This window comes from Quercus suber, unplaced genomic scaffold (assembly GCF_002906115.3).
Source record: "Quercus suber isolate HL8 unplaced genomic scaffold, Cork oak 2.0 scaffold_6, whole genome shotgun sequence".
Lineage (NCBI taxonomy): Eukaryota > Viridiplantae > Streptophyta > Magnoliopsida > Fagales > Fagaceae > Quercus > Quercus suber.
In genome coordinates this window covers 86,092-97,985 of record NW_027069472.1, presented here as the reverse complement: position 1 = coordinate 97,985, position 11,894 = coordinate 86,092, and the positions used below count along the sequence as shown (strand labels likewise).

At 28.7% G+C, this 11,894-nt stretch overlaps 1 protein-coding gene across 1 annotated transcript; it reads right to left on the bottom strand.

Moving 5' to 3' along the window:
• Positions 1-715: 715 nt before the first annotated feature.
• Positions 716-1,814, bottom strand: LOC136067281 (MLP-like protein 423). Its single transcript, XM_065772890.1, has 2 exons — positions 1,465-1,814; positions 716-1,158 (listed from the first exon to the last, which is right to left on the bottom strand). Exons 1-2 carry the CDS (start codon positions 1,649-1,651, stop codon positions 884-886), a joined length of 462 nt encoding a protein of 153 aa, XP_065628962.1. The 5' UTR covers positions 1,652-1,814; the 3' UTR covers positions 716-883.
• Between the last annotated feature and the right edge of the window lie 10,080 nt (positions 1,815-11,894).

The following is an 11,894-nucleotide window of genomic DNA, read 5'->3' as shown; positions in this document are numbered from 1 at the left end:
ATAGGGCAAATTTTTCTACCAAACCGGTTTGAAGAATCTCTTCTAAACTCTAACTCATTACGTGATGGTTTATGAAGTGTATTATTTAAACAAGTCATATAACTTATTAAATGAGTAATGTGACTAAAAGTATAATTATATGGTTTTATCAATCGCCAATCAGTGGGTTAAAGGTATGAAGTGTATTATTTAAACAAGTCATATAACTTATTAAATGAGTAATGTGACTAAAAGTATAATTATATGGTTTTATCAATCGCCAATCAGTGGGTTAAAGGTAAACTTTTTCCGATAGTTTTACCTTGATAAAATAGGACATGACTAACCACACTAGATAAAAGAAATTAAAATTTGCTGGAAATGCAATCTCTTATATCCCATGTTTACCAAATTAATATGTATTTCAATCATTTTTAAAATTTTAAATGTGTTAAATTTTCGATTGTCCTAAAAGTTTAAACTATTGAGATATGGTAAATTTAATTATTTAACTACCTTTTAATAGGTGAGGTCCAACACGTGAGAATTTAAATGAGAAGTAAACTAGAGGAGACAAAGATCAAATTTAAGATCTCTTACTCTAATACTATGTTAAATTATCGATTGTCCTAAAAGTTCAAGTTATTGGAATACGATAAATTTAATCATTTAACTATGTACTTCTAACAAAATATATAAGTAAAAATAAAGGAAACAATAGGAGGAAAATAAGAAGTTAAGAACATCATCGTCCATTACATTACGTAACAAAGAAGGAACATGTACCCCAAAGTAACAACTACTAAGAACTGAAAAGAGTGCAGTACTCCAAACACAATTTTATTGTTTATTGATAATTTCTTCACTTCACCAGAAACATTCCAAATGGAAATGAGAGTGCCCTCTAATATGCCTTAAGAACATAGTCATCCAGCTCCTTGAAGTTCTTGGCAGCAAAGTCCTTAATGAGGTGTGGGTCTGGAATCTCTTCGCTAGCCTTTTCAAATTCACAGGACCATTTCACAAGACTCCCAGCTCCCTTTGGAATTACAGTAATGTTGCTCTTGAAATTCTTGTAGAATTTCAGCAGATCCCCATCAATCACACAATACACAAATGTCTTGTTTGCTTCATCCAGTATGTCCACTTTCTCCTTCGATACTTTCACAAGAGGAGAACCTGAAAAAAAAAAGACAAAAGAGAGAGAAAACAATTTTTTAGACGAGTTTCATTGATTTACTTATTTACTGAAAGTACCGTAAAAAAGAAGAAAACAATTTTTTTTAATAGGCTTGCTAAACACCCTCTTACATTACTTATTGGATATACAAGTGCAAATAGAAGTCCAATATAGAAAAAAAAAATTAATATGACACGTGCCGAAAATCATAGACTTAAGTTTTTAGATTAAGTTGTATCAATGTGAATATGCAGGTCATATATATCTTAGATTGAACCTTTAAACAAAAGAGTGACCAAAATTACCTTCCCCATAATGTATGAGGCGAACAGAACCAGTGGACTTCCCATCACCTTCAAGAACTTCAATGCTCTTGTAATCATTAGGAAAGGCCTTAGGGAGGACATTGACAGAGTCCCTAAGGGCTTCAAAGAACTTGTCTGCATGAGACTTCACCTCAATTTCTACATCCATCTTACCAGTGGAAGCCATTTTTTATGTAATAGAAGAATCAAAATGAGAATTAGAGAGAGAACTTTGAATGTATGTTGTAGTGATGCAAATTTGAGACTAGCCTAGGGGTGTATATATATAATGTAGTAGTGGAGCTTTGGTTTTTCAGAAAATGGCCTTAAATTCATCATTAACAAGTTCAACTGCCACTTTACTTGTGAGTAGTCACTAGTATTGAAGTATATCATGAAAACTAGAAGGATCATATGGCTCACAAGCAAAAGGGGCCCAATCATTTAAGGGTATTCAGTGAGTTGGTAATGGATGGTGGGGGCCGACCGGCCTTGCAATAACTATGGACCCATTCAATCAAGATCAAATTCAGTAACGTATTGAAGTATACTTTGCTCCCCAAAAATTAAAAAGAAGAAGAAGCTGTTAAACAATCTGGATGGCACTAAAATCTTTAGTTAGTACTGAGTATGATTGTGATAGGATATAAATTTAAATTATAGCTTTGATCCCAAGAAATCTTAAATTTTGACATATTTATATTTTATAGTGTTCGTTTGGACATTTGAGTTCGATTAAAAAAAAAAAACTTTTTAAGACATTTTGTAACAAATCCACCATTTATCCTAGATAAATACTTAGCTTTACATATTAGAATTTTCTATTTAACTCTAGTTGTCAATGTCCATTAAATCAGTCATTTATGATATATACTTCTATGTCTTTAAAATTTATTTGATTTAACTAACAATTTAGTACTATCACCTGTTTTTTCTAACAAAAACATTCAGGATTCAAATCCTTACACTTCTAGGCTTCCTGACGTAGTCAAAAAATGAAATTTATTTTATTTATTGTAAAATACTGTTCTTATTTTTTATTATAGAATATTTTATCATAAGTCTTGAACACATCATTATTACCGGTTTTTTTTTTTTTTTATGAAAATTAAAATCTTACGATTCCTGATTTGATATGAAAAACCTTCCTACCTATCATTCCTAAAAATTTTGGTATTAGATTTGGCATATGAGGGTTACCATTACTTGACTGAAATTGTCCTCTTGTGAGAGATTAAAATGTAATGGCATATAGAAAATGAGAAGTATAAATTATACTAAAATTAGCCAGGGCCACCAAATAGACTCACCAAGTACATAATACCTACCTAAGGTCCTAAACATCCTTATAGCCCATAGGCTCCCCAAATACATAAATTCTCATGATAAAGTTTAGTTCCTTTTGTGCTTAAAAAAATTTAAAAAAAATAAAACCTATGACTATATTTTTTCTGCTCTCTAAGTTGATGAAAAGAGGAGCTATGGATGCAAATATTTGGTTCACTTTTGTAGGAAGAGATGGAATGAACAAATTGAACTCCAAAGGTGGCTCAACAGTATAGGCGAACGAGGCGGTCGCCTTCGGCCAATAGTAGAAAAAGGCCCCTAAATTTTAATCAATAGAATTATTTCTTTCATTACAATAGTATTAATTAAACCCAAATATTAGTTAATAAATAAAAAGAATAGAGTTTAAGTAATTTTGCATCTATAACAAAAGAATAAAGTTTAAGTAATATTTGATTTTTTCTAAAAGACACATTTAAAAGCCTCAATTTAGTTTTCGCCTAAGGCCCTCAAATGCATCAAGTCACCCTCGTTGAACTTATTGTCGTTAGATGTAACCATTTAAATGCCGAACCGCTGAATCAGTTAAGCAGAGAACATATGGTGCTGAAGTCAATGGGCAAATTTAATGAGAAAAACGACAGAGCCACCCTCACCGATTTTGGAAAATGGAGTTTGTGGAGTTGGAGACGACAAACTAAATACAACCACTAAGTTTGATCGCAGAGAAAATTTACTATATATTTCTATGTAAAAATATTACTAATATTTATTATTTATCTCTTCACTCCTAAGTAAGAAATCCGCAAGATGGAAAGTAGTTTGTTACAGCCATTTTTCTCTCCATATGCACTAATGATGATGATTTATTTTTAGCTAGATGGCATCTTTCTTCTGTTATGTTTTTTCTATTGGGAGGTAAAAACCTAGGGCAGATTCAAATAAGGTTCTACTACATGGTAAACTTGTTCTTTTCATTCTTATTGTACCAACTATTCTCTTATTGTTCCGCTATTCCCCTACATATAAAAATCCTTTCCCAATGTGGGAACTCCAAAGAAGTTATTGTGATTTGCGAGGAAAGGGAAATTCGAGCTTCAATGTTCTTTTTTTGAGACAAGTTACATATAGAACACTAACATTTGCCAGGAGTCTTGTAACTCACTCGATACTTTTTGGTGTTTTCAAAAAAGAAGTCCAGGATTCAAATCATATCTCTCTGTTATAACTATCAAATTATCCTCACACACACACAAAACTCACCAACATTTTATTTAGGATAAATTGCAAATTATACCCCTAAAGTTTAGGGGTGATTGAATTTTATACCATGAAGTTTCAGAATTCAGATTTTACCCCCTGACGTTAGGAGGTGTTTGGATTTTACACCCTAATGTTTCAAATTTTAGATTTTAGCTCTTATATTTTAGGAGTATTTGGATTTTTCTCCTAAAATTTGGGGGTGTTTGGATTTTACACTTTAAAATTTCATAATTTTAGGGTGTAAAATCCAAACACTCATAAACTTTAGGGGCTAAAATCCAAATTTTGAAACATAAGAATGTAAAATCCAACATCTCAAACTTTAGGGGGTAAAATTCAAATTTTGAAATTTCAAAGTGTAAAATCCAATCACTCCTAAACTTTAGATGTGCAATTTGCAAATTACACTCTTATTTGTATTTTTTCTTATAAATTACCCCTATTAGTTATTAATAAATCTTAATTGAATTGAATTGATTTTTTTTTTTTTAGTTTTATATTTTATTTATTAATTAAATTTTTTTTTGAGAAGCTAATTAATTATAATTTGCCACTTAAGATATATTGTGAAATGATTGTGGAGGTAGTATTAGTCTTTCCTATTTATTGACCCGAGTGTCATCTTCTTCTAGCATTTTGCTAAGGCCCATCGGGGTCAAAAAATAGGAAAGAGTAAACGCACCTTTGTCTTGATTTCGTGGACCATGATAACCCAAGGCCCAGTATGACAGTAATCAAGCAAATTTCCAATACTAAAGTCCTATGCTAACGATTTTTTTTTAGGTGAAATAGTAAAAGAGAAGGGAGGTGAAGTTCAAAAGATTTCATTATTACTGGCCTATTACTTAAATTGCTATCCAAACAAATTTTTTTTTTTTAGATAGTTTCAACTTATGGCGTTCGCTCTTGATAATAGCACTTTATTATCAGATGAAAACATCAATCAGTTTTTGTTATAGGCGGGAATTGAACCATAAATCTTTTATTCAACCATCAGAAATTTTATTAGTCAAGCTAATGATTTTCATAAGTACTAAAATTCACATCTCGTGAGTTCCAATTGACTCAACTAGTAAAGTCTCTAATGATTGAATAAGAGATCTAGAATTCAATCTTCGCTTATACCAAAAACCGATTGGTGTCTTAGTCTGATAATAAAGAGCTATTAACAGAAGCAAACGCCATAAGTTAAAATTCTCTCCAAAAAAAAAAAAAAATCACCTCTCATTTTAGGCATATTATGTTTAAATTTAGTATTTACCGATAGTGATTGTATACCAACATTTAGACCTGCCGACTACCGAATGGCTGACAGGGTGGGCTATGTTTAGAGAAAACGTAACATCAAATTATTCAGCATAAAAACAAATCAAATTTAGTAGTTCCTTTTGTTTTACTCAGTGATGTTTGTTAGTTTAATCATTTAAGTACAACTTATTTTAAAGTTCTTTGTTTTTCAACGTTTATATTGTACAGGTTATTAAGAAGATTAAGGGTGTGTTTGTTTTGAGGTGCATTAGGGTGGACAGAAAATTTTGAAGAGAAAATGAGAAGAAAATTTTTTTGTGTATGTTTAGTTGGGTGAGGAGGAAGGAAAATAAATTGTGGGACCTAGATATTTTCTCCCTGGGCAAACCAAAAAGTGTTCTCTCCAAAATTGAGAGAAAACTAAAGGAAGAAAATGACTAAATGAGGCTGTTTAATGGACAAAAATGCCCATGTCTAGTTCTTTTTTTTTTTTTTTTTCTTTTTTTCTTTTTTTTTTTCTAGACGTTGCGTTTTTGTTTTTTTTTTTTTTTTTTTTTTTGGTTTTTCATTTTTTGATTTCTTGGTGTGTGTGGGGTACGGTACCTCTTTTTTTTTCTTTTTTTTTTTTTTTTGTTTCCTCGACATTACCTTTTTTTTTCTTTATGGGTTGTGGTGTGATAGTAGGTGTTTTTTTTTTTTTTTTTTTAATCTTTAAACTAGACATGATTTTATTTTTTTTAAATTGGGTGATTGTTTTTTTTTTTTATCACTTTTTTGTATTAATTGGCCATCATTTTGTAACAAGGTGTATGAGTAAATTTATACAGACTCATTTTTCCATCTCCTCTACTTTTCCACTCTCAACCAAATAAAAATGAGAGAAATTAAAATATTTTTTATCCCCACCATTTTTTATCCTCACACTTTTTCACCTCTCCAACCAAACGAACCCTAAAGCTCCAATGGATGATGTTGGGCGAGGCGAAAGCTTTTGAGGTTGTTATCTCCTTTGCTAGAGATGTTGGGGTTATTGAATTTATCTTGGAGGGTGATTCTTCGATTATCTCCAATGCTTTATGTGAACAATCCTCGTCTCCTTCATCTATCTGACCAATTGTCTATGGTATTTTATCTTCCAACCACACTTTTCGGTATATTGAATTTTCCCATGTTAGAAGACAAGAAAATAAACCTGCTCATTTATTAGTAAAGCATGCCTCTAACATTGATGATTTCTTTGTTTGGATTGAAGAGTGTCCTTATTTTATAGAACAAGCTCTTCTACGGGATGTAATTTTTATTTCTAGTTGAATAAAATTTCAGTTTCCTATCAAAAAATAAATAAATAAATAATCACATATTAAACAAAAGGAGTGCTACATCCACAACATTTTCATAATAAATCATAGGTGGTAAGTTATTATTAGTTCTAATTTGAATCTACAACTTAAATTACTTTTTTACCTCATCCATAACAACCAATAACAACCCACCACTTAGAATTTGTTGTGGATATAGGATTTCTCATTAAACAAACCCCATAAAATTAAAGATAAAGTTTGGCTACAAACTTAGCTATAGCTAGTGATTACAATTGCATTCAATATCCTTTTATTGGATATGAATTTTGAAATATCCACAATTGGATTACATTTTCTTCTTATATCTTCCATGTTTACAAAATTTTTGGAAAATAAAAAACCAATAGCTATATCATCAATCAAATGTTTAAATTATACAGTCATGTTAATTTTTTTTTAATAAAAGTTATAGATATTGGCTACAACTAAATTTGTACTCAAGCTTTGTCCTAAAATTAATTTGCCCAAAATAAGCTCTGTCAAAGGACACTAAATACTCTTTGTCAAAAGTATTCGACAAGGTAATGTAAATGAAAATCTTAAATTTTATAAATAAATAAAAAAATGCAAAAGATAAGATGGAAGAAAAAGTTGATTGAGAAAAGGAAAAAAAAAAATCATTATTGGTATATACATATACCGAGCAATAGAGAGAATATCATGATCCTTGTTTTAGTGCCACTTTATGAAACATGAGAAATGGTAGAAAAAATAGATTCCCAAACTTTTTTATTTCTTATTTAATTTTTATTTTTTTATTCCTTCTATACAATAATTTCACAACATTCTCAAACTAGCTTATCACCTCACATATGAATACATAATCTTTTTTTAGCATCTATGAAAAGTAAGGTTGTATATATACAACCCTATTGTTCATGGGTTGTAAAAATAAAATAAAAAACTAATATTTTAATAGAGTGAAAGAGGAAGAGAGGAAAAGAGGGAAGAGAGAGATGGGAGAGAACTGATTTGTTTATATTATTTAATTGAGTTGCATGTAAAAATAGAAACAGAGATGTTAGATGAGTTGTAAAATGATATGGTAAAATAAATAAAATAGGTTTTGAGGATGTATGACCTTTTTTGCATCCCCAGATGCTAATTCTCTAATAGTGGTGAAATTTTTAGGCAAAATAGTATTTTATTCACTATGCATTTTAAAATGGACAAAGTCATAACAACTTCCATTAAAAAAATTAACATGATTTTAAAATTTTAACTATTAGATTACATGTCATTTATATTTTTAAAATACATTTCAAATTTAATACCAATAGGATGTTATTTATTATTTGCTCCATAAACTTATTTTTTATATATAATTTATATTACAAAAACTTGAAATTTAAACATATTATTGATGACGTACTATACTTTCTTTTTTTTAATACAAGATAAAATTTCTACTTTAGCCTAATCTAAGTGTATACGTGTGTAAAGCTTCCTCTTGGAGACTTGAACTCCGGCCCTTACCCCCCACATCCCACAAGCACTTATACTTGTGGAGTGACTATCGCACCAAGGATGTGCAGTGATGATAACGTACCTATTAATTAGTCAAAATTTACATCCAATAAAAAGATATTAAATAAAACTGTACTTTTAAGTTATTGATACCGAATTTTGTCCTTCTAGAATTAAAATGTAGAACAGTAGAAGAGGCGTGAACTTTGGCCACTTGGCTCATACTTCAAAGACCATGCGAATCTATTTCCTATAGCCGTTAAGTAAAATATATTTTCTGATTTTTTTGATGTATTTAATCATTTTTTTTCTTCCAAATCTGTAAAATATATATTCTTTTGAAGACTTATTTTTGCATTTCCTTTTCTTTGAAGCCATATATTTTCAATCTAAATTTTGCTATGAATTATGGTATCCATTATTGTGAACGTCATGACTCATAAGGCAAACAATTATATTTTTAAGCCTTTTTTTTCCTATTATTGGTTCTCTTACATTTCATTATTCTTCTCTCTGTTGCGGATCTTCAAGTTGTTCCTTACTATGCTGCGGTCTTTAAGCCATTTTTTTTTTCCTATTATTGGTTCTCTTACATTTTATTCTTCTTCTCTTTGTTGCAGATCTTTGAGTTGTTCCTTCCTATGATGTGGGTCTTCGAGATCTTTGAAAAATGTAAGAATTTGAATCATTTGATTATGAATTATGAATTTTTTTTTATTTTTTATTTTTATTTTTTAATCCAAATAATAATATTTATTTATTTTAGAACTCTTTTATTTTTATTTTTAGATATATAGCGACTTTTATCATTTTTCTTTTAAAACTCTTAAAGCAAGGAGACACCTTTCTTTTTCCTTTTCATTTCTAGTTCTTTAACAATGGATTCAAAAAAATGAAAGTTGTTTTTGGATCAAATTTTGTTTATGCAATTCAAATTTATGATGAGTTTGAATTCGACTTGTGTTCAAATTAAAATAAGATAAAATAAATTGATTTTGAACTTTTAAATTTTAATACTTGTATTGATAATATTCATTTACAACCTTACAAATATTATTCATTACCATATGTTTGTATTAATATAAGTATATTTCATCTCAAACCAAATATATTGTTCCAAGGTAATTTTGAACTTTTAATACTTGTATCAACAATATTCGTTTACAAATCCTACAAATGCTATTCATATCCATAAGTTTGTATTAACATAAGTATATTTCTTCTCAAACCAAATGTATTGTGCCAAGGTTTTCATGTTACTCTTTTTTAATACTCATATCAACAATATTTGTTTACAACATTTTAAATTTCTACTAGTAAGGGTTGCACGTGCAAGACACGTGCTACCCCTTGAGTGAGAAAATTTAATATAAATTTTTTTTTTTGAAAATAGTATCAAACCATGTATTTAGATTTAGAATAGTTATTTAACATATGACTATCTATTTAGTATGATAATTTCTTAGGAGAATATATTTGGTATCAAATGATACCATGTCAGTGGTATCAAAATCTAATAAGTATGAGATATGTCAGTAGAAAATAACTAACCCACTAACAATTAAAAGACATGTGTCAGTGTGTAGTTATTTTTATTTTTTGCACACATGTCTCTCGTTTATTGGATTTTGATACGGATGACGTAGTATCATTTGATATAAAATATTTTTTCGTTTCGTAGAACTTATTTACTAAAAACAGTATATATCTACTTACAAAAAAATTCTACTAAGAATAATAACAAATGTCGTTATTTTCTAACAATAAACAACTAAGGTTTGATAAAATATTGTCATAATATTTAAATTTTCGCAATAAATGATGACATATAATACAATTGAAATTCTTCATCAAATTAAATACCTACAACCATTTGCAATGAATATTTTGTTATTCATACGTCATTCTTTATCATTTTATTTTATAAGCCTAATGACGATGCTTAGCTTACTTAATTTTTAATAAACACCTTTTTAAGAAAGAAAACAAAAAAAAAAAAAAAAAAAATAAAAAAAAAATCATTATTGGTATATACATATACCGAGCAATAGAGAGAATATCATGATCCTTGTTTTAGTGCCACTTTATGAAACATGAGAAATGGTAGAAAAAATAGATTCCCAAACTTTTTTATTTCTTATTTAATTTTTATTTTTTTATTCCTTCTATACAATAATTTCACAACATTCTCAAACTAGCTTATCACCTTACATATGAATCCATAATCTTTTTTTAGCATCTATGAATAGCAAGGTTGTATATATACAACCCTATTGTTCATGGGTTGTAAAAATAAAATAAAAAACTAATATTTTAATAGAGTGAAAGAGGAAGAGAGGAAAAGAAGGAAGAGAGAGATGGGAGAGAACTGATTTGTTTATATTATTTAATTGAGTTGCATGTAAAAATAGAAATAGAGATGTTGAATGAGTTGTAAAATGATATGGTAAAATAAATAAAATAGGTTTTGAAGATGTATGACCTTTTTTGCATCCCCATATGCTAATTCTCTAATAGTGGTGAAATTTTTAGGCAAAATAGTATTTTATTCACTAAGCATTTTAAAATGGACAAAGTCATAACAACTTCCATTAAAAAAATTAGCATGATTTTAAAATTTTAACTATTAGATTACATGTCATTTATATTTTTAACATACATTTCAAATTTAATATCAATAGGATGTTATTTATTATTTGCTCCATAAACTTATTTTTTATATATAATTTATATTACAAAAACTTGAAATTTAAATATATTATTGATGATGTACTATGCTTTTTTTTTTTTAATACAAGATAGAATTTCTACTCTAACATAATCTAAGTGTATACGTGTGTAAAGCTTCCTCTTGGAAACTTGAACTCCGGCCCTTACTCCCCACACCCCACAAGCACTTATACTTGTGGAGTGACTATCGCACCGAAGATGTGCAGTGGTGATAACATACCTATTAATTAGTCAAAATTTACATTCAATAAAAAGATATTAAATAAAACTGTACTTTTAAGTTATTCATACCGAATTTTGTCCTTCTAGAATTAAAATGTAGAACAGTACAAGAGACATGAACTTTGGCCACTTGGCTCATACTTCAAAGACCATGCGAATCTATTTCCTATAGCCGTTAAGTAAAATATTTTTTCTGATTTTTTTGATGTATTTAATCATTTTTTTCCTTCCAAATCTGTAAAATATATATTCTTTTGAAGACTTATATTTGCATTTCCTTTTCTTTGAAGCCATATATTTTCAATCTAAATTTTGCTATGAATTATGGTATCCATTATTGTGAACGTCATGACTCATAAGGCAAACAATTATATTTTTAAGCCTTTTTTTTCCTATTATTGGTTCTCTTACATTTCTTTATTCTTCTCTCTGTTGCGGATCTTCAAGTTGTTCCTTACTATGCTGCGGTCTTTAAGCCATTTTTTTTTTTCCCTATTATTGGTTCTCTTACATTTTATTCTTCTTCTCTTTGTTGCAGATCTTTGAGTTGTTCCTTCCTATGATGTGGGTCTTCGAGATCTTTGAAAAATGTAAGAATTTGAATCATTTGATTATGAATTATGAATTTTTTTTTTAATTTCTATTTTTATTTTTTAATCCAAATAATAATATTTATTTATTTTAGAGCTCTTTTATTTTTATTTTTAGATATATAGCGACTTTTATCATTTTTCTTTTAAAACTCTTAAAGCAAGGAGACACCTTTCTTTTTCCTTTTCATTTCTAGTTCTTTAACAATGGATTCAAAAAAATGAAAGTTGTTTTTGGATCAAATTTTGTTTATGTAATTCA

Bases quoted from the DNA above. Each gene is read 5' to 3' on its own strand.
- LOC136067281 (XM_065772890.1), bottom strand. From the start codon at position 1,651: ATGGCTTCCACTGGTAAGATGGATGTAGAAATTGAGGTGAAGTCTCAT. The intron at 1,159-1,464 runs GTAATTTTGGTC...TTTTTTTTTCAG, and splicing joins CCTCATACATTATGGGGAAG to GTTCTCCTCTTGTGAAAGTA.